This window comes from Schistocerca cancellata, chromosome 2, assembly GCF_023864275.1.
Source record: "Schistocerca cancellata isolate TAMUIC-IGC-003103 chromosome 2, iqSchCanc2.1, whole genome shotgun sequence".
In the NCBI taxonomy this organism is placed as follows: Eukaryota; Metazoa; Arthropoda; class Insecta; order Orthoptera; family Acrididae; genus Schistocerca; species Schistocerca cancellata.
Window position 1 is genome coordinate 150256533 of NC_064627.1, and position 24421 is coordinate 150280953.

General features: G+C 40.9%; 1 protein-coding gene across 3 annotated transcripts in view; it reads left to right on the forward strand.

The window, feature by feature from the left end:
- LOC126161443 (neutral ceramidase-like) overlaps positions 1–24421 on the forward strand; it is a 516902-nt gene that overhangs the window by 454523 nt on the left and 37958 nt on the right. For all 3 annotated transcript variants that reach the window (XM_049917257.1, XM_049917259.1, XM_049917258.1), the window contains 3 exons: positions 12718–12936; positions 21181–21276; positions 23993–24160. In XM_049917257.1, coding sequence (XP_049773214.1) covers positions 12718–12936; positions 21181–21276; positions 23993–24160 — 483 coding nt within the window. The remainder of the gene's footprint in view (positions 1–12717; positions 12937–21180; positions 21277–23992; positions 24161–24421) is intronic.

The following is a 24421-nucleotide window of genomic DNA, read 5'->3' on the forward strand; positions in this document are numbered from 1 at the left end:
ATTAAATGTACTTGGTTTTTATTGTTGAAATTATTACTGCTATAGGAAGAATAATTCTTGATTTTTGAGACTTTATCTTTATAGATCATGAATTTTCTGTGTACGATATAATTAGGGCTGAGAATCTAATACGTATGTAATAATAAAGTGTAATTGTAGTTAATACAACCTAAGGATCCAAGAACGACGAACTGTACTGAAGGAGGGTGGTTGTAAATGACCCATTTCGTTCGTGAATTGCAGTTCCTTAGAACTGTTCCACTAAATACGTATCTACTGTACCTAGATATCTGATTCTAGTGCCTGATTTTCGAAAGGATAGTTCAACGACATTGGAGCTTTTCGTGCGTTCACGCGCGTTGCGTTATATTATACAGGGTGTATCAAAAAGAGTCATCCCATTTGGCACGTGTATATTTCTGAAACTAATAAACATGTACAATTAATTTCCTTTTTTGATGAACGGAAAACTAAAAAAAATCTTTTCATACATTTTCATGTGTGTTCAATACGCCCCCCTTGAGATGCGCAGCAAATGTCGATGCGGTATTCAGATTGTTCCCACACTACAGCGAGCATGTCTTGACTTACAGCTGCCACGACTGTTGTTATGCGATGTATCAGTTCATTAATTGTTGTTGGTAACGGAGGCACATAACCAGAGTCATCTATAAACCTCCACAAGAAAGAGTCACATACAGTCATGCCCGATGACCTTGGAGGCCAGAAATGTAATGCTGGATCATTTGGTCCAGTGCGACCGATCCATCGTTGAGTAATCCTTTGATTTAAAAGTTCCCCCATTTCCAGATGCCAGCGTGGCGGTGCCCCATCCTGTTGGTAAATGAAATCATTCGGATCAGTCTCCAAATGTGGGAAAAAAAAAGTTCGCAAGCATATCGAGCGTATGTGCTTCCCGTAACAATGTTGTCGGCAAACAAAAATGGGCCATACATCTTTTCCTGTTAAACTTGCAGAAAACATTAAATTTTCGAGAGTCCCTCTCATGTTGTCCAACATCATGCGGTTGTTCCGTACTCCATATTCTCACATTGTGACAGTTCCTCTTCCCATTTAAATGGAATGTTGCCTGGTCACAAAACTCTAAGTGTGGAAGAAAACTGTCATTCTCCATCTTGCCAAGAACGAAATTATAGAGCTCCACACGTTGTTGTTTGTCACCTTCAAGAAGAGCTTGCAGTAGCTGAATTTCTATGGTTTCATGTGTAAACGTCGAAGCTACACACGCCAGACGGACATCGGGGGTATGTTGAGCTGTCGGGCTGCACGGCATATCGATTTCTGCAGACTCACCGTGCAACTACGGCGGATGCCTTCGACGTCTGTGTCAGATATTTGGGGACGGCCGGCGATTTGCCTTTACACAAACAACCAGTTTCTCGGAATTATTCATGCCATTGTGTAATGCTCTGTGCTGTATGAGGATCCACTCCACACGTAATACGAAAGTCACGCTGAACAGTTACTACTGATTCGCAGTGCGTAAAATGTAGAACACTAAACGCTTTCTGTTGTCCCGACACCAGTTTTACTAGAACCGAAGTTGGCTCCCACTGCTCCTGCATAGCGCGAACCATGTAAAACTCTTTCCAACAGTACGTTGTTCGTGCATATATCTCAAATAACATAATAGTTATGATTTTTGTTACACTCCGTACAGTATTTATCTATATTGACGGTCAGATAGTGATGGTCTCTCTCTGCATTTCGTTAACAAGTTCCTAGGAGTGATACCACTATCGGGTTCGATTGAACTAGCTACATTATAGGCAGGGTTTAGGATTACCATTACATAAAGGAGATATATTGTTACTATTAAGTAAAAGATTTATGTGATTATTTTTATTTTACTACAATCCCTTTTTTAAATACTCGCTACAACATTCAAACAGCACATTCATCGAGTCTCGCCCTTCAAATTTTTGAGCCACGATAGCCATATATCCTGTCAATTTTTGCATTGACGACACTTTATTTTCTGATTTATTTGTTTATTTATTTATTCCGAGATCGTCTTACGATGCTATTTGTCATCGTAGTACAATGAAATGAAATAACTCAAAATGTAAATGCAGTCAGTATATATGAATCTGCTTTCATTAGGACAGGACAGGTGGTGAGCCTTGGCCTTGATGAAGGAACCCCCTCGGCATTTGCCTGAAATGATTTAGGAAAACTACAGAAAAAATCAATCAGGATGGCTGGACAGAGAAAACTTCATCCTTTCGAATATGAGGTCATGTTTTTACGAAAGCACAGTCTCATTCGTTTGGTCGCTATTGTACAATGCTCTTAGATTTGCAGACAATTTGCTCCAGGTAGCTTAAGCATAAAATATGGTTTTACACTGCATCGCTGTACACACCAACTGCAGTCTGTTCGGGAAACTGACCCTCAAAGTCGAATACATGTAACTATGCTGCATGTATGTCTCCTGTCCATTTAAAAAACCGTAATCTTCTCTCCCTGATGAGTTATGTGTTGAACTCAGGAGAATGACAAGACATTACTATCGTGCACTGTGGATCTTGGCACATGATTTTCTTGTAACAGCATTATATTGTGATCACGTATTGCAATGTGACAGCGTGTTGTAGTTACCTCTTTTCATTATTAACTGCTACCATGAAGCTTCTATGTAAGCTTTAATTGTGTGGCATGCATTACTTACGAATAATGTTTCAGTGCCGTTTTAAACAGAAGCGATGTAGAAATCTTTATCTTTTCTTTGGTCAGTTTGTTATATAATCTTATTCCTTTATAGAAAATGCTGTTTTGTTCGTGTTTCTTTTTCCATAAGTGTAATACCAAAATAGTTATTGTTCCATGGTTATGCATAGAACTGTTAGTGAAATGCTTAGTACTGTTTTCCTTGATATCCACGACGTTTGGTTGATGTACTTACTTGATGCTGTAAGGACACTCATCTTTCTAAGCAGTTCTTTACAATGAAGCCAACAGCTACTTCTAGTTCGTATTCTTCCAGTTCTTTTCCGCAGAAAAGGATCCTCCGGGCAAGGATTCAGTATATGTATGCATAGTATGTCACCACAAGACAATGTCTGTTACAAACTGTCGACAGAATTCTAAGAGCACAACATGTCGATGACACTTTTTTCCCATTATATATTCGTGTTCATTCCAGTTCCCTGTTCTTGACTGTAGTCTGTCTTGGGAACAAAATAAAACACCGCAAATTCCAGATGACAATTCCTGCGTGCTTCTTCCGCGAATAGAACTCAGTCTTTCTGCTTCTTTCCTTCGTTGTTTGTCAGATTCTCTATTACGGTATGAATATTCTCTCATTATCGCCTCTTCTGAAATATCCTTGCTCTGTTCTTCAGTTTGACCTTATTCGTTGATCTCGAAATATAGTAAACAGCCTTTCTTTGTCTTCTTGTGTTTCGTTCATCCGTGCCCCCTTACCGGTTAATAATTTAGCTTCAGTTATGTAAAGAGTTTCATACGTTTTGTACTAACAAGAAACAGGGACAGAAGGGCAGGACATCCGATAAGACGTAAGGAAATGACCCCTTAGTACTAGCGGGAGCTATAGAGGATAAAAGCTATAAGGGCAGTCAGAGACTAGAATAGATCTAAGAAATAATTGATAAAGTAGGGTGCAAGTCTGCTTCGAGATGAAAAGGTCAGCGCAAGAGGTGAATTCGTGGCAGGCCGGATCAAACCAGTCAGAAGACTGCTGTCTCAAATATATTAATAAATTCAGAATTTTAGAGGAAAACTAGTTTTTTATTCGTTGGTAAAACAAAACCTACGCCTAAGTGCCGAACTTTGTCTTATACATCCTCAAGGATGGAAACAAGTAGATCGCAGCATGTCGGATGTAAAATCTACCAAACTCGGTTTCTTTATGACAGGCATACACATTCCAATTTCATGCTCTGCCCACAATTATGTAATGCACTATTGTAATTTGAAGGAAAAAAAACATTTCAGAAACATATCAAGGTTTTGTCTGCAGATAATACGGGCCACAGAATATAGAACCTAGTCATAAGCCATGTTTCCGTTAGTTGGCAACTATTTGGTCACTGCAGGACTCTTTTGAAGACGTCGAGTTAGGCTACCTGTCCGAAACTAAAAGCAAGCGAACTTAAAACTTTTCCTGCTTGAAGCTGATGCTCCTCCTTTACCACACGCAAATATGACGTACGAAGTTTAACCACTTTAATGAAGATCAGGTGATCTCTCACATATGGGATAATTTCTCCTCTCTTTTATTTGAATACGGATCTCCAGTTCCCATACGGAGCAAAATGGCACAGTGTTAAGCATCCAGATTTATATTTACTGCAGGTTTCCTAAGACGCCTAAGCAAATGCCGGAACGGTACCTTTTAGTGGCCGATTTCCTGATTTTCTTCCTCAGTCGGAGTTTCTGCTCTGTACCGACCTTTCCGACGGTGAGACATTAAAACTTACTCTTCCCTCCTAACAGCTTTCACCTTGTTCTCTTCTAGACTTTTTTTTTTACCTAAGCGCTGATTCACCCCGTATACAGTGCTGTATTCTGTTTCACTAGCTGTTTGCTTGTCGGTGATGCGAAATTAACGTATTGTCGCGTATCTTCGACTTCTTATTCTTCTTGTATTCTTCCTTTTCTTCATTAATTAACCCGCATATTGGTATTCTGTAGCCATCCTCTAGCCTTTCTTCAACGAGTTGTTATTGGTGCAATATTTCCTCTTTAGGGGTTGCTCAATGTTCTATAATCTAGGTCGGCCTCTGCTATTCTTTCCCTCTATTGTCCTTTCCAAAATTGTTTTCATCAGTCCTTCATGTCTTATATTATGCCAGATCCATATATTCTCCTTTAAAAAAGTGTTACAGTGTACAGTTTTTATTCCCAACCGTGCCAGTATTTCCTTGTTGATAACTCTGTCAATCGTGTCCTCGATGTATTACACTGATTTCAAATTATTCTATAAAGTCAAAATTTTGGTCTTCTGTAAAGAACGGAAATATCGATGGGCATTTCGACAAATACAGGGCTGACAGTCAGTGGTTACTTACAGAAGCCATGGTCGATACTGCATTGAATGTGACGTTCTGCGAGTAAGTCTGCTTTACTTACCGGTTTCCTAACCGTTCAATTATTCATATAATGTGAGATAAGGTGAAGATGTACATTTAGTAGTAGTAGTAATAGTTGTTGTTGTTGTTGTTGTTGTTGTTGTTGCGGTAAATATCCATCCGCAGTGATCTATATTGCGCAAGCTTCTTCATTTCTGAATAACTATTGTTGACTACATCCACTTGAACCTGCTTATTGTATTAGTGCCTGCGTCTCCTTCTTCAGTTTTGCCCTACACACTCCCAGCCCTTCGCCGCCGCCCCCCCCCCCCCTTACCAAATTGACGCTTTCTTGATGCCTCATGACGTGTTCTATCAACGGACAGCTTCAAATTGTTCCATAAATTTGTTTTTCCCCACTTCAATAGCCAATAATTGTGAAGCGTTAAATTGCACCACTCCGTCTTGAATGGAATGTGGACATAAAGAACCTGATATGAGCGGTATTCTGCTAGCAGAAACTATAAAACTTCCGTGTGAAGTCTCTAAAGAAGCAATTCAAGCGGCAAAACTGCTTTAAACTCCTTTCGTTCCACAGACATCTGTAGTAACACAAAAGCGGCTCCACACAACATAGGCGCTCAGAGGTCATGCATGTATGTGTTACCATCGGACGTTTGAGAGGTTGCAGGAAAGTAATGGAAAGCCCAGAAAGCGACTTGCAGATCTCACATTGTTCCCAGTTTATCTTGCTTTGCCAGTTGTCTAAAGCCACACGCAATTTCTAGTCAGCCACTTTCATTCAATGTAAAAAGTCATCGTGAACAGATACACTAACAGCTGCTTGATTAATTTGTTTTATTTGACAACAAGTTCGTTCTTGAAGACCGTCTTGAGGTAAAGAAGCATCACCACAGTGCACACACATTCAACATAAGATTTCAAACATGTTTATCAGGTCTGTGTCAACTGTCCTTCCAAATCCCATGAGTTGACCTTATAAACTTGTGATAATATTTTTGTCCTACAGATGGTGTGAAACATCAACGCGAGGTTCCGAAATAAAACTGTTTCACCAAAAACTGTCGATGTGTGTATAAGTGACATGTATCACATGTAGCAACACTTAGCGTATTTCGTCTGACACCGCTTCATCACGAAGTGGTTACGCTCAAGTCAGTTAAAGCACATATGTTCTTTAATAGATTAAAACTGTGTTCCCGACCGAGACTCGAACTCGGGACCTGTTCCTTTCGCGGGCAAGTGCTCTACCAACTGAGCTACCCAAGCACGACTCACGCCCCGTCCTCACAGCCTTACTTCTGCCAGTACCTCGTACTGGGTAGCTCAGTTGGAGCTGCCCTCTGAAATAAAAAAAACTGAGTTAATCGGTCAACAACGAACTTAAACGGAGGTCTTACGACGTCCGCCCCAAGCAGATGCAACGAACAGAAGCGAACAAAATGAAATAAAAAAAAAAAAGTTGGTAGAGCACTTGCCCGTGAAAGGCAAAGGTACCGAGTTCGAGTCTCGGTCCCGCACACAATTTTAATCTGCCAGGAAGTTTCATATCAGCGCACACTCCGCTGCAGAGTGAAAATCTCATTCTGGATGTTCGTTAATAGCCGAGTTTTTAATGGTGCTGTAACCGATCAATTACTAAGCGAGTTTTCACGTGTTTCTCAGTTTGACAGTGTGCCGCATTCTTTGTCGTTCTCGTCTATCAAAGACTGTTTGATGCGTTTGTGAGAATGTTCGAATAACGGTTGATTTGAGAAGAGAATTTGTCAAAACTTTTTTTCTTCTCAAAGTTTTACGAAGGTGGACCTTGGCAGTAGATGCATGCAATTTGACCGAAACGGAAGGAAGTGTATTACAGTTCATACCTTTCTGTTCTGAGTTTATACAGTTACGTACATTCAGATCTCAACAACACTTGAACGAAAATAAAAGATATCTAGCTGCTATAAAGATATTAATTTCTCGTCCATGTATAATCTAGGCACATGTTGAGAATTCAGAACACACTATCATTGACCAGCTGCAGTACATTTACTATATATTTATTGCCAACACGACGGTAAATTAATTCTATTAAGTCGTAAAAAACTTGACCGTTCATTGAAGAAAATCGGTGCAGTCGTTAAGTTCTATGCGTAATCTTTCCTTCAGGTTTTTTTCCTGGATATATTTGTCTTTTCATCTAAATTATTTCGTAGACCAGTATATTCCTCTCTTTGTCTTCATACGCAGTGCTAAGATCAATGGAATAAATGTCTCATCTACTCTGGGATAGATTCCCAATTGTGATAATATACTACAGGACGGTATACGAAAGCTGCTTGAAAAGTAGGTAAAGTTTGAAAAATACGTGTAGTACACCGCGCTCTTGCCTGAGAAATCTGGGAAAAGCAAACAGAATTCTGAAAAAACAATCTTGATCGTTTACAGCAGCCTTCGCTAATGGAGGTCTAGCAAGACGATATTGAAGACCCTGATTTTCTTGTTCAGTGACCTAGATAGCTAGTGTAATTTATTCTTGCCGTAACAGATGATTTATGACACCGAAGGATATTCGTAGTGTGGTAGAGGTCGCTACGTAATTTAAAAACATGTTCCTACACGTTGTCAAGCTTATAAATTGTCTGAAGGTTATGAGCGTTGTGGACTCTTCATATTAATTACAGCATGTTTTTGAGAAGCTTCATGCTTACGTCGAGAATCCAAGTGTGGTTGTTACACACTTCCCAGTCTCCTGCCCTTAGCTGCTTACTGGTTCTTCACGAGAAAGGTCGTTCAGAATCAGTGATAAACGATTTCGATAGAGAAGGAACGAGCGAGAATAAAAGTTTGCGATAATGCACACGTAAGTTAAGCTGTCCTCAGCTCTTCCCTTCCTCCGTCCTTAGAACTGATTTACTCAATCAGTTCTAGGAGAACCTAAAATTTAACAGGGACTCTGAACTCCCCTTCCTGTCAGAGGAACTACGTAGCAATTTTCTCTCGAACTCGCATCCCTCCGCACAGACTGCGGAAGACGCGCCAGGACGCTAAACTCGCCTTCAAACCGCTCTCGTAAAAATGTTTTCACCCAGTTATCCGCACCACGTTGAACAATGGTAGCTGGTTCCTGGAGTTACCTGATTCGAGGTTTTCCAAACAACCTTAACCAAATCTTTGTGTGGTATATCACCTCTCAGTTCTTGCACCCATTCCTGTTGGTTATAGCATTCAATCTGTGAGTACCATGACGCTGAAAGACCTAAACTCAAATGTGTCTTGGGATTTGATTCTTATTACAGTTCTAATGCCTTAACCTTTGTCCATTCTTGCGCCATCGGTGCTAATGTTAAAGAGCCACTGTCTCCATTATTTTAACTACCAAATTTATATAATTATGTAATGGGGAGAACACATTCTCAGCAGAGTCTCTCGTTTTATTATCATATTTACGTTTTAATATTTATGTGTATGTCGGTAAATATATTCTCCATAAATCACTTCTGCTTTTTATACATTTGCAGTGATTATTATATGCCAAAACCACAGATGCATGAGAAATTTCTTTCTTAATGAAATCGCCCCTTTATTGAACATTTCAAGTGATGTGCTTGCCTTATGTAGTAATGCATCTTGCGTGGGAGAATTATATGGAAACCTGCAACTAGATAGGACGAACTCTACAATTTTAAATTTAAATGTATCAACCTTGTACGGATTTTTTTGAGGTTAAAGACTGTGTTACAATATATATATATATATATATATATATATATATATATATATATATATATATATATATATATATTCTGTTTGTCACCTTTTACAAATATTTGTTAGCACAACATGTCTTATCAGCATGCTGTCATTATTAACTGCTTAACAGTTACATATTGATTAATTTATAATGATTGTCAATTACTTTTGACCTGTTGTGAGATCTATTTCCTGGGTGAGTGAGTGAGGGAGATTATGTACAGAAATTTATCCGTGCACAAAATATTAATTTCCTTTAGTTAATACCTTAAGTGAGTAGTATGTTTAAATCATCTGACTGATGTCTTCTCAATTTTGCTGAATGTGTACTTATCTGCCACACACAAAGTAAAAGAATAAACACAACACCATGATATAATACTTTAACATTGAGTTTTGTACATCCCACAGATTCTTAAATTATAAGATAAAATTTCAGCTGCTAAGATAATAAAACCAATAAAATTTCTATATTTGTTATATAAGACAGTGAAAACTAAAAAATACTGTAATACTGTAATAGGTTTATTTGTTTGGTATTTCTAGATACTTCTGTTCTGATAATTTTTTACAGATAACTAAATCTCTTTCTATTAATAAAACAACATTCCACATTGGAAAAGGTTTACAAGAAATTTACTTTCTCTTGTGCAGCTTAACATTTAGGAACGTGTTACCATGTACTGTGCTGTGAATGAAAATTCCTAGTTCTTCATACACTACTGGCCATTAAAACTGCTACACCAAGAAGAAATGCAGATGATGAACGGGTATTCATTGGACAAATATATTATACTAGAACTGACATGTGGTTACATTTTCACGCAATTTGGGTGCATAGATCCTGAGAAATCAGTACCCAGAACAACCACCTCTGGCCGTAATAACGGCCTTGATACGCCTGGGCATTCAGTCAAACAGAGCTTGGATGGCGTGTACAGGTACAGCTGCCCATGCAGCTTCAACACGATACCACAGTTCATCAAGAGTAGTGACTGGCGTATTGTGACGATCAAGTTGCTCGGCCACCATTGACCAGACGTTTTCAATTGGTGAGAGATCTGGAGAATGTGCTGGCCAGGGCAGCAGTCGAACATTTTCTGTATCCAGAAAGGCCCGTACAGGACCTGCAACATGCTGTTGGGCATTATCCTGATGAAATGTAGGGATTCTGAAATGTAACGTCCACTGTTCAAAGTGCCGTCAGTGCGAACAAGAGGTGACCGAGACGTGTAACCAATGGCACCCCATACCATCACGCTGGGTGATAAGCCAGTATGGCGATGACGAATACACGCTTCCAATGTACATTCACCGCGATGTCGCCAAACACGGATGCGACAATCATGATGCTGTAAACAGAACCTGGATTCATCCGAAAAAATGACATTTTGCTATTCATGCACCCAGGTTCGTCGTTAAGTACACCATCGCAGGCGCTCCTGTCTGTGATGCAGCGTCAAGGGTGACCGCAGCCAAGGTCTCCGAGCTGATAGTCCATGCTGCTGCAAACGTCGTCGAACTGTTCGTGCAGATGGTTGTTGTCTTGCAAACGTCCCCAACTGTTGACTCATGGATCGAGACGTGGCTGCACGATCCGTTACAGCCATGCCGATAAGATGCCTGTCATCTCGACTGCTGGTGATACGAGGCCGTTGGGATCCAGCACGCCGTTCCGTATTACCTTCCTGAACCCACCGATTCCATATTCTGCTAACAGTCATTGGATCTCGACCAACGCGAGCAGCAATGTCGCGATACGATAAACCGCGATGGGCTACAATCCGACCTTTATCAAAGTAGGAAACGTGATGGTACGCATTTCTCCTCCTTACACGAGGCATCACAACAACGTTTCACCAGGCAAAGCCGGTCAACTGCTGTTTGTGCATGAGAAATGGGTTGGCAACTTACCTCATGTCAGCACGTTGTAGGTGTCGCCACCGGCGCCAGCCTTGTGTGAATGCTCTGAAAAGCTTATCATTTGTATATCACAGCATCTTCTTCCTGTCGCTTAAATTTCGCGTCTGTAGCACGTCATCTTCGTGGTGTTGCAATGTTAATGGCCAGTATTGTATAAGTCCATTATGTGCGCCTCATTAATATTACATAATACATGAAGATCATAGCTGACATCCTAGGGTACTTAATGTATGTGGATATTATTGATTTAGTGATTTAGTTTAATTACATATATGAACATAAGCATTTATGTGTTCATAGTATTTTATTTGGCCATTATTCAAGAGACAGATATCGAATAACGACTTTGGTCGTTTAGTGTGCCTGATAGAACAGAAACAAGAGCAAACTGTTATTTCGTTCAGGTAAGTCATCGGTCTTCCTTAGCAAAACAGGTATCATACAAAAGCTAAACATTTTTATGTCAGAAGGAGAACTGCATTATGCATGAATAGTAAGTATTTACTTTGAAGTCCGTTGTCTTATTTAACTGAACTATATAGTCAAATGTACCTGCCGTCAATATAATGTAACTTATTAATAGGAGCAAGGTAACGAATTATAGCATAAGTCAACAGGTGACTTGTTGTAGCTGTGTTTGGGGAAACATTTCATCCTTGGTCTATGTCAAGTCATGTGAAAAACAATTCAAGTTAATTTTTTTTAAAAATGGGTCAGTTACCAAATTACATAAAGGTATAGAAGCAGGGTGGAAGTTTGAACATAAGGGTGTCATAACAATATTAGTGACAGATACACTGTTACATACATATGCAGTAGGGGCCGAAATGTTGCTTCAGCATTTCATAGTATGAATCAATGCATAACACAGCTGAATTGCATGAAAATGTAATGATCTTAAACAACGTAAGAGGTATGTGCATCGTGCATATTATTGAGAAAGGTTTTACAGCAAACTTTCATTGCCATACATCTTTTTCTACAGGCGAAGGCAAATACAATATATAACAGGTACTGTGAAAGCTTTTACAGGATAATAACGCTTTTAAAATTTTATAATTGCCATCATTGGCATGCCTTTTCATTTCCAATATATGAAACAGCTACTACATTCCTTTAACGGTTATGCAAGAAACCATGGCAGTCATGGATAAACCATGATTTGTGACTGAAACCAGATATTTATTTTAATATCTTTCGGTTATATAGATAGACTACTGTTTCAGAAATCGCTCTTCTGTAATTTGACGTATTATTTTTCGTTCTTTGGAGATATATTTAACTTTATCACCATGTATACACCTTGTTAAGGCTGCATCATCATTCAGTCAATAGAGAACACTTATCAAACACATAGCTAGCTTATAGATGGTTATTCGGAAAGCTGGACCACGTTTAGTTAGGTTTTCTTTCATAAAATCTTAATTACATGTGGATTATCAGATTACATGTGGATTTGGACAGAAGAGGGTCTGAGGTTTCGACTACCACCTCTAAAGCTCGCACCAACAGGTACGTATTTCGTATCAGTGTAAGTTGGCTACCATACAAAATAACAGTCTCTGCTTGATTTCGAAAGAAGTGATGCAGAAGGCATTTCGTCTCCTTTTCGGCATTGAACCATCAATAGGTAATTGAATTAAGCTATTTTAACGAAATGAATGTCTGCAAGGAATGAGCATGAACTGACCACGTACACCAGATGAGAACTTAGATGTGTGCCATGCATCAAGAGAGGGATACATTGAACATTTATAGCTTGTGCTTGTGAACTTCAGTGTTTGGTGTTCCCATCTGCGTACAAATAATTGAATGCCAAATTTTAATTTCTTGAAATAAAAATTAATTACGTTGGGTACATTGTTTTGAATAACCTGTATTAAAGAGAATACAGCCACCGAGAAGGTGCTGTATCTGCTGCATCGAAAAGTAAGCCTGCAGGCCTGTCCTGAACCAATATTGAGTGCTTCGTGCAATGTGGCAGATGACGTTCCCCTTCGAGTGGCAGCCCCAAGTGGTGTCGACGCACCTGGGACGCGTGGGAAATCTCGTGCTGATGTGCGTGCCGGGGGAGTTCACCACCATGTCTGGACGGCGCATGCGCGACGCCATGCGGCAGGTATTCGGCCAGGACACGACGCCGGTGCTGGCCGGGCTGTGCAACACGTACAGCGACTACGTCGCCACCCCGGAGGAGTACAAGGTGAGCCCACACAACCTGCTGCACTCGTCACCTCAGCTTGGCTCTGTGCGAGGGCAGAAACTACGATCAAAAGTAGACTCTATCAGCTGCAATGCTGCTCGGGAATCAGTTTGACCCAACCGTTTAACTGGTACGTCAGGAATTATTTATTTCGATTTCAGGATTGGTGCTTGATGAAACATAATTATATTTGAAAAAAAGAAAAAAAACATTCGTATTTGACACCTTTTTCACTAATTACTTGTTTTTGCGACCGGGTTCTGGCTAATAGCACACTGTCTAGCGTTACTGACAAAGATATTGTTGTGCATAGTAGTATAAATGTTAACCCCAAAGAATTTATAAGTATGAAAAAAGTTGATTACTAATACAAAATATACAAAATAATACATTCATACGAGCAAAGTGAAGAGCATGATCATCGTTTTCTTTGATACCAATGGAAATGTGCACAAAGAATTCGTCCCACCCAACCAGACAGTGAATTCTGCTTACTACTGTGACGTTTTGCGACGGCTCCGTGAAAACCTGCGGTGACTACGGCCCGAACTTTGGCGTCAAGGGCACTGGCTGCTGCAATCACGACAACGCGCCCTGTCACACGTCCCTGTTCACCAGGACCTTTTTCGCAAAAAACAACACGGTGGTTGTACCCCACCCACCGTACTCGCCAGATTTGGCACCTTGCGACTTCGCGCTATTCCCAAAACTGAAACCCAAGTTGAAAGGCCGTCGGTTCGACACTCTATAGAGGAATCAAGAAGCATCGCTGGCGGTGATAAACACCCTCAAAGAACAGTACTTCTAGAAAACGTTTGACCACTGGCAGAAGCGCTGGGATCGGGGTGTACATGCGGGTTGGAACTACTTCCAGGGTGATAGTGACGAAAATTTTGGATAGCTCCTCGTAATCACATAAGGCTATTAAATAAATAACTGAAGCACAATGGCAATGAAAGTTGGAGAGGTAATCCATCAGGTTTAGGAATAAAAAGAAGTGAAGAGTATACGATAAATGTTCGTTCGGCAGCTGTTCAAGATGGTTTTTGTGGAGACTCTTGATTTTCAGTATTTCAAACAGATGCAAGTGTTCATTTTTTTCCGCCCGCTGTTCGAGAGTGGAACGGTAGAGAAATAGCTTGAAGGTAGTTCGATGAACCCTCTGCCAGACACATAACTGTGATTTGCAAAATAACCACGAAAATCTAGATGTAGTAATAGTTTCTGCCCCATGCACCCAGAGTGCTCTCGGTGAAATATTTGAGATTACGAGGTTCTACAACAGCTGCTGATGGAGTATGTAATTACCCGTGTAACTTTTGTTAATTTGTGCCCAACTATAAATCAGTGTCCCTATTATTTATTTATTTCACTATTCTATGGTTACGAAAGTATTACTTCATGTATTTAGTATTACTGTACAGTTCCAGAGTTATTCTCACGGATCACATTCTTACCTCCACAATCCCCACCCCAAAGTGTGCTGAGGGTATCCAAGTTCCACAGTTTTGATTTTCAGATACCAAAGCATTTGTGTATGTCCTCCTTTAAGATGAAGTCATGAACACTGAAGAGAATATCATAGTAGACCCCAACACGCCATTCACAAAACTGATGAATTCTCTCTCTCCCTCTCCCTATCTCTCTCTCTCTCTCTCTCTCTCTCTCTCTTCTCTCTCTCTCTCTCTCTCTCTCTCTCTCTTTCTCTTGCTTTTACCTTGCAGACAATAAATGAGAAGACTGATTATGACTTGAATGCACTGAAACCTGCCACTCCTTGAACTAACCACAGGTGTCCTTATAGGAATAATATAACCACTGTTCATGCCCTGGTATATATTCCCAAACAGAAAATATGATTCATGGATAACACGATCTGACTATTGTGTAGCGACAAGGAGACGACAAAGCTTTTGCAACGCACGATAACGGGGTACTGCATGAGCATCGAACTTACTTTAACTGCTGAAAACCACTTACCAAAACACGAAGTTCTAAGGAAACACGCGTTTACTTCGCGGCCCCTTAAGAAAATTGCAGCGTATATTCAGTATATACGTATACCCATGCCCGAGGGAGGACTCGAACCTCCGACGGGGACAGCCGCGTGGGCCGCGACAACACGCCTCGGGCCGTGACAACACGGCTCAGACCGCGCGGCTATCCCGCGCGCCTTCAGCCCTGGTGGCTATGAATACGTATTCGAAATGGACTATATTTAAATCCCCTCGTATGCAGTATCTTAGAAACACCCTTCACTACATACATCATCGTATAAAATTGAAAGAACTTCCTATAAGTTACTTAAGGTTACGAACACCAGTCAATGAAACAGAATCAGATCACCACTTGATGTAAAGTAAATACGTTGGTGAACAAAGACGTAGATTTCGCACGCAATATTTCCGCATTAATAGTTCTGCGAAAGAGTGACGACTTTTTCAGAACCTTGTAGTACTATGCAGCCCTTTCGTATGAAAACAATTGCAATGCGTGCGACTATACGAATGCTTCTCTCCATTTATATCAAAGTGAGGTGGTCACAAGCTCCCATCTCGAATACAAAACAAACTTGTGAATTACTAGTTGTTACGAGAGGACTCTTCAAGTGGAAGAAGCAATAAAGTGTCGAATCCTTAGTAGTGCAAATAGCATGCTGGAACGAACCGAACTTACAATCGCCATGTGTTCCCATTGGCCGACTGCAGTCACTGTCTTTAGAGTGACGGTAAGAGATCCGTACATTTCCGTCTTTTACAAAGACACATCGCGTGAACGGACAGGTCGACGAGTGAATCTAATTTATGCTGCCACCAAGTTACCGACACAGAGCACGTTGCATATTTATGATACACGGAACAGCGCTCGTAATGAAACAGCCGCCTTTCAATATCGTGTTAGAGAAATTAGTCTGTGTGCTGTGCTGTTGACAACACATAAAATTACACAGATGAGACTCTTCGTGGTCAATGAGATAACCTAAAATATATGTTTCATCTTTGCAATCGAAATTTTCTGCTCTGTTGTGCGCTTGGAGTCGTTGGATGAATGCGTAACAAACCGGTAGAGGGTTGTCGATGGACTCCAAATTAGTTTTGACGCGGAACGGCTGCAGAGAGAAAATCCGTTTCCGGTTGGAATGCACCTAGCCGCTTGCGGGCCTCCAGCGGCGCGGAACAAGTAACTGTGTTTGACGTGTGCAATGGCCCATTGTGATCGCTCTGCAGATCCGCGGCGCTTGGTGTCACGTGCTCTAACAATTCAGATGCAAACCCGGACGCCACACCTTATCTGTGCAGCGTAGCCATTAGTTTCCACTGGAGCTTGTGGTTCGCTTCACGACCTCTGAAAACAGACCTATACTTTGCTGTAAAACCGTAAGCTGAATCGTCACACGATGTTGAAACTTAATGCCATATTTCCTAGATCAAAGCGAGCGTCACATTTCAGACAGATGCCTGTCTCTGACGCGCGAAAAATACCCACCGCGCTCTCTTTTCCATACCGCGCACTTTGCGGTATGAATATAAGCTGCTTCTTTACACGACAGTGAAAATGAGTGCCATTTTACGAGTAACTAGATCAAAGCGAGGTTTACACTTGCGGCAAACCCTTACTGACTCGTGAAAAGGATCCAGCGCCATTTAGTATAGTTCTCGTGTATTTTTTGAAGAACAGCAATATCCACTAAAAGAATCAAATTGGATTTTCGTTCAGATCGTATTTTTGACATTACGTAGAGTGGTGGTGGGACGACAAGTATCTATTTCCACAGATTCGTTAATTCAAAAGTTCTAGTGTCTGATGACGATCAGTAATAATGGAAACTGCAAGTGATACGCGACTGTCATAACATTTTATGGGGCTACAATATGATATTCCTTAAACATCTGTGATTTTAATGTTATCAATTTAGCGATTGCTATGCTTTATCAGCAATAATTATTCACATTTAAACGTTTTAATGTAACGAAATGCACTTTAAGTGAAAGTGTGAAGAGTCATTGCTTTCATCACCTGATTGGTGGCATTTAGTTTGTGGCGTTCATGAAATTGAAATGAACTAAAGGAACACACTGGTCTGTGCGTGCCTCGTCTAACAGTCAGCCTCATACGTCGCTATAAATATAAAAAAAACGAGCAGTAAACGTTGTAAATAAATTATACGCCACATTCAGGGGCAAACACTTTTTTCAGTCAATTGAAATCAAAATTTAGGAACGTATGACCTGTTCAATGTTTACAGAACTGCTGATGTTCCTGCTTTATATAAAATCGAAACACTTTAGGTGGAACACACTCTTAAACAACAACACTCCTAAGACAGAGAGAGAGAGAGAGAGAGAATAGTGACTACGTCCGATATGTGTGAACAAGAGACAGGGTAGCGGTGATTATTATGAGCTCCAAGCTGTATGTTCGATGGTCTGGTGCCAGGTTATTATGGGTACATTTGGACAGGAGCTTGCCGTCCAGTTCTTCCGGAGGAGTGCCCTATCAATTATTTTAAGTTAAAATCTAAGTCCACTGCAGGAAAAGAAATACCAGAGCTTTTCCTTGACATCACTGCCCACATTTCAAGAATTAATGACAAATAACCTCCTTCATGTTGGAATAAGCCGTCTGTGTGCAAAGAACATCCCAACATGACTAGAGCAAATGTTACGCAGTTCCGCCCATAGCACGTGGCAACGATGCAAGTAGTTGAAATGTTGAGCAGAAGAATAACATAATTGATATCTCCGAGCATTGAGCATATTAAATTGTGCCTTAACCCTTTCGTTACAGTTTTTTTTAATTGGTACCGTTAAGATTGTGGCGGTGATGACACAGCAACAGCCCCTGAGCGGAGAAAATCTCCGAAACGCACAGCAATCGAACCCGGGACCGTTTGGATGTCATTTACCAACCGGGGCTACCTAGGCGGTCATTATTTCCCAGTAAAGTGATTCACTGTTTTGAGCATTAGGACGGCTATTTTCCTAATATGTCTAGTGATACCATCTAGTGATGCGCTTTCGGAAGTAGGAAAAATTGCTACAGATGATGAAGTGGACGTGAGAAGACTGTGAGAGATCAAATGGGGCCGCGCGGAGTGGCCGTGCAGTTAGAGGCGCCACGTCAGGGATTGCACGGCCCCTCCCGCCGCAGGTTCGAGTCCTCCCTCGGGCATGGGTGTGTGTGTTGTCCGTAGCGTAACTTAGTTCAAGTACGAGGTGCATTCAAGTTCTAACGCCTCCGATTTTTTTTCTCCGGACTGGAAAGAGATAGAAACATGCGCATTGTTTTAAAATGAGGCCGCGTTCATTGTCAATACGTCCCAGAGATGGCAGCACCGTACGGCAGATGGAATTTTACCGCCAGCGGCGAGAATGAGAACTGTTTTAAATACTTCAAATGGTGACGTTTTCCTTACTTCAAAAGCTTGCAATCATTCGTTTTCTGAATTTGCGTGGTGTGAAACCAATTGAAATTCATCGACAGTAGAAGGAGACATGTGGTGATGGAGTTATGGATGTGTCGAAAGTGCGTTCGTGGGTGCGACAGTTTAATTAAGACAGAACATCGTGTGACAACAAACCGAAACAACCTCGGGCTCGCACAAGCTGGTCTGACGACATGACCGAGAAAGTGGAGAGAATTGTTTTGGGGGATCATCGAATGACTGTCGATCGCCTACAGAGTTGGTATTTCTGTGAGTTCTGTGCACACAATCCTGCATGACGACCTGAAAATGCGAAAAGTGTCATCCAGGTGGGTGCCACAAATGCTGACAGACGACTACAGGGCTGCCCGTGTGGCATGTTGGCAAGCAATGTTGACGCGCAACGACAGCATGAATGGGACTTTCTTTTCGTCGGTTGTGACAATGGATGAGACGTGGATGCCATTTTTCAATCCAGAAACAAAGCGCCAGTCAGCTCAATGGAAGCACACAGATTCACCGCCACCAAAAAAATTTCGGGTAACCGCCAGTGCTAAAAAAATGATGGTGTCCATGTTCTGGGACAGCGAGGGCGTAATCCTTACCCATTGCGTTCGAAAGGGCACTATGGTAACAGATGCGTCCTACGAAAATGTTTTGAAGAACAAATTCCTTCCGGGAAGGGCTGCGCGTGTGCTGTTTCACCAAGACAACGCACCCGCACATCGAGCTAACGTTACGTAACAGTTTCTTCGTGATAACAACTTTGAAGTGATTCCTCATGCTCCCTACTCACCTGACCTGGCTCCTAGTGACTTTTGGCTTTTTCCAACAATGAAAGACACTCTCCGTGGCCGCACATTCACCAGCCGTGCTGCTATTTCCTCAGCGATTTTCCAGTGGTCAAAACAGACTCCTAAAGAAGCCTTCGCCGCTGCCATGGAATTATGGCGTCAGCGTTGTGAAAAATGTGTACGTCTGCAGGGCGATTACGTCTGAGAAGTAACCCCAGTTTCATCGATTTCGCGTGAGTAGTTAATTAGAAAAAAAATCGGAGGCCTTAGAACTTGAATGCACCTCGTAGTGCTTAAGTCTAGAGTCCGATGACCTCAGCACTTTGGTCCCTTAGGAATTCACTCACATTTGAACATTTGATCAAATGGGGTGGCGCGGCGCGTTTATAGCTGGTGTGTCTGTTTCACAGGAGTCACATCGAAATCACCATCGTGTCCGTTCTAAGACTGAAGTAACTGACTGTATGTCCGTATACATCGTAGACTATATCCGAGACGTTACTGCATTCCTCAGGAATTCTGTTGTATTTTACGAAATTTATATTTAGTATAATGGGCAGCAAACTTTGTAGAATGTGGATAATATTGGTACGTGGTATGTCAAAACCATCTACAAATGTTAAGCTAAATATTGGTGTACAATATTTCATTACACAGGAATAAATGCGTTTTGGTACTGATTTGTCATGCTTTTTTTCATATTTGCCGTAGTGACATAATCACTCTACAAACAAAAAAATTCACTTCGAAAATCCTAGGGTCATATGGAAACATGGACCAAGTTAATTTGTGGAACGTTACCTGTCAACTTAAAATTTTTTTACAGTGAAAATCGGTTATAACAGTAGACAATTTTCGACTTTTTATTTTTCAAATATATGTATTATAAATTTTAGGCAACTAACGTGAATTTTAGGTTTAACATTGTAATTATCACAGATCATAAACTTATGCCCTCTACAGAAATCTTTATTATTAAAACATTGTATCGAAATCCGTTGCCAGTTGTAGGTTTCCTATTTAAAAGCTTTCAGGAGCAACAAAAATTCGATTTTGAGTACTTCGCGTGATTATTGACCGAATATAGAAATTTAAAATTCTGTCATAATCTACTCATTAAGGGGTGTAATCTTATGTTAAAAGTTTAACACAATAGCACAGATATTACGGTTATGAACTTTCTGTGTCTAGAGGCAAACTTCATCAGGCATGACGCCTTAATTTATTACTTTCTTAGTACATTATTCGCAGCAGAGTTTCAAGACGGTATCCAAGTATACAACTTAATATACCTGCAAAATTGTGTCATCGTACGACACATAGTCCAACAGACATGACATCATAAGAGTTAGATGCATGAAAACGGAACTATTGCTTAAAATAGCGCGAATTAAAATTTTAACATCAGGCATGAGGTTTTAATTAGTCACTTAATTACTACGGGGTCTATTCGCAACACACTTTGAATGAGGTAACGACTTACATCACTGAAAGTAACTGCACTGAAAGTACCTGCAAAAATAGATCATGTTCAACACACAAATCAGGAGGTATGACGTCATAAACACTGAGAGGGGTGAGAAACTAACTTTTGCTTAAAATGAAGCGCAGATTGTCTAGAGCATAGTCAGCCATTGTTTCATAGCGAGAACACTTAGCGACTTCCAACAAACTTTAAACATAATTTTAAACCTTTCTCAAATTTTTCTCGCTTACTTGCTTAAAGTCAATTTTTTAACATTAATTCACTTGTAAAAAGGTTTAGACGTTTGAAGCTGTTTAAGGCATGTGATTCTCTAAGGGTCAGGTGTTTACTGGTATGTTTATAATCCAAAAACCTAAATGAGCACAAAAAAAATGCGAAAGGTGTTTGAAAAAATTTTTGTTGTGCAATGATTAGCTTAATTTGTTGTTACTTTCTGTGAATCACTACAGCGCTAAACTACCACACACTGTGATTCTGTAGGTTGCTCTCTATCTCGTTCTAGAGCTTGGTGACTAGAAGGGCATGTTTTGGTGTTACAGGTGCAGAGGTATGAAGGAGCCTCAACCATCTTCGGTCCACACACGCTGACCCTGTACCTGCAGCAGTACCGGAAACTAGCTCAATCCATCCTGAGTGTAAGTTTTACAATGCGCAAGCTGTTTCAAAGACTGGTTTGGTGAGGACCGGTCAGTGCGATGTTGTGAATTTGTTCAACTTTTGAAACAAATTTGGAAATAAGTTTTCATAATATATATTATGGGAAGTGAGACGCCTGTTCAACAGGTCAATTAAGAAAAGGGAATCTGACAGTCTTTGTTCACGAAAGATTTTTTATTTTTTTAAATTTTTTTTCAGTCTTGTGATGGGTTCAATGGGGCCTGTCACAAATTCTCCTCCCTAGGCATGCTTATCATCTCAGAGCAGCGCTTGCACCCGAAGTACTCCGTTACTTCTTTCTGTCTTCCGCTACAGTTTTACCCCCTACAGCTGCCTCTAGTACCATGGAAGTTATTCGTTGATGTATCAGATGTCTTATTACCCTATCCCTTATTCTTGTTAATGTATTTCACATGTTTCTGTTCTCGCCGATTCGACGGAGAAGCTCTTCACCTCTTATCCTGATGTCCACGTAATTTTCCACATCCTTTTATAGCACCATACCTCAACCGCTTCGATTCTCTTCTTTTCCGGATTTCCCACAGTCCATAAACACCTCCATACAGTGCTGCGCTTCAGATGGATAATCTCTGAAATTTTTTCCCTCATATTAAGACCCATGTTTGGTGTTTGCACACTAATGGACATTTGCCTCTGAAACCGAGAGACTCCATTTTCCGTACAGATATATTCATGGTGTATGCCGAGCAGGTATGTTGAAGATAGCAAACAGATTTCTTAACGCAAATTACTACTTTAAATTTAGTTTTTTATGAACTATAATAGCAAATACTAGTAAGGAAGTTGTAAGTTAACTTCATTATTAGTATTTGCTGTTATAGTTCTTCCAAACCGCCGAGCCTCCGGAATGGTTTATTAGTAATGGGGCTTACATCCATAGATCGAATTCGTAACTAGTGACAGTATGACAATGTACTCTGAAAAATACTATCGTGGTTTAACGTTCAATGAAGACAATATTCTTTTAGCGAGGGAAAGATTTACGATAAAAACAGTTCAAAAACTAAGTTGTTTGTGTGGATAAGGTCATACTAGAGACATCAATTTTTTAATTCTGTCAGATAAACTAGCGTCGTCTAAATCAGTCGTACGAGCAAAATTTATGTACTAAAACGTAATGCGCTCGCTTAACAGTTGTATCGGTGTGTTGAGAACGCGCGTCTCGGCGGAAGTCTTGTAAATTAAATCCAACAAATTTATATTCTCCTGGGCCCGCAGCATTGCATATGGCTTTTAAAAACATTTTTTAATTATAATTCCAAGTATGCTGCTCTCTGATTGCATTTACTTTTACAGTAGGCCTAGCTCGGGTGAATTGCCACCATTATGTTATTTCTAACTAAATGGTACACAAATCGGTGCATTATTACTAATTTTATAAGCAATTATTAAATGGAATTCATTCTTATACATTTTTACAAACGTCTTATAGGTTTGACATCTACCCAGTATCTGTGGTTCTGTGACTCTCTCTTTATATATTTGGTGGTACTGGAGTAATTGTTGTGGATTGGCAAGACAGCCAACCTACTATGAGAGGAAGCCGAAAGACACGCGTTTTAGCTCACGCAGGCTGGCGTGAGGTCTGGAACAGGTCAAGGAATTAGACTAGCAAAAAAAGGACGTAGCTGTGGAATACTTAACTTTAATCCATAAATGGTGAACATCGCTCTTGACGCTACATGTTTTACAGCATCAATAGTAACTTGTAATGGCGCCTTGCTAGGTCGTAGCAAATAACGTAGCTGAAGGCTATGCCAACTATCGTCTCGGCAAATGAGAGCGTAATTTGTCAGTGGACCATCGCTATCAAAGTCGGCTGTGCAACTGGCGCGAGTGCTAGGAAGTCTCTCTAGACCTGCCGTGTGGCGGCGCTCGGTCTGCAATCACTGATAGTGGCGACACGCGGGTCCGACGTATACTAACGGACCGCGGCCGATTTAAAGGCTACCACCTAGCAAGTGTGGTGTCTGGCGGTGACACCACAGTAATAATGGTTCGCTATCACCTTATCTAACTTGCTACTTTATGTAGTTGTCAGATTATTCTTTGTATCAGTATTTTCGTAACAGCTTATTTGACAGATAATCCAGCGACGTTGTATGGTTACAGGCAGTTCTCTTTATCATTGCTGTTAGGTTTGTAATTGATCATTGCTACTACTGTCGTTTTCTTTTTCTGTATGTTACAGGTATGTGTATATATTATTCTTTTTTACTATTATGCGTATTTTTAACTAAGAAGGAATCAAACTTAGCAGCGTACTTTGAATTATATTTATACAAATCCAACAAAAATTAACCTGTCTATAATAATGGGCAATGCTCCAAATTCTCGACATTTTCGAAGCCACTGGCAATATTACATCTTGACAAAAGTCAACTTTTATAGGAACCCTTGCGGTTCTAATAGATGTTTGTCCTATATAACAACCGCCTACAACGCAAGTCCACTCCACAGATTTCACTTCTGTGACCACGAGCCACACTCTCCTAATCCCACATTCTAGTCCCGCCCTGCGTGAACGTCCACTTCGCAGTGTCAGTGTGGTGTCCGAAGAGAACTACCGACGGGGCGAAAGGGTACAACGCCTCGAATGAGAGTGAATGTTCACTCAACACCTGGCCATACTACTTGACAGCATGCTACACCCTCATGGTGATCTTGTTGCAGAGGAGCACCATGACACCCGGGCCGACGCCGCCAGACCTGTCCAAGGAGCTGATCCAGCTGACCCCAGGCGTGGTGTACGACATGCCATCCTGGCGGTCTCGCTTCGGCTACGTGGTGCAGCAGCCACCTGCCACAGCCAGGCCAGGAGACACGGTCACCGCCACTTTCGTGAGTACCCACAGCATCTATGTGGTCAGCTAAGATGTTTCTAGAAACATCCGCCAGGCTGTGGCCAAGCCATGTCTCCGCAATATCATTTCTTCCAGGAATGCTAGTTCTGCAATGTTCGCAGGAGAGCTTCTGTGAAGTTTGGAAGGTAGGAGACGGGATACTGGCGGAATTAAAGCTGTGAGGACGAGGCGTGAGTCGTGCTTGGGTAGCTCAGTTGGTAGAGCACTTGCCCGCGAAAGGCAAAAGTCCTGAATTCGA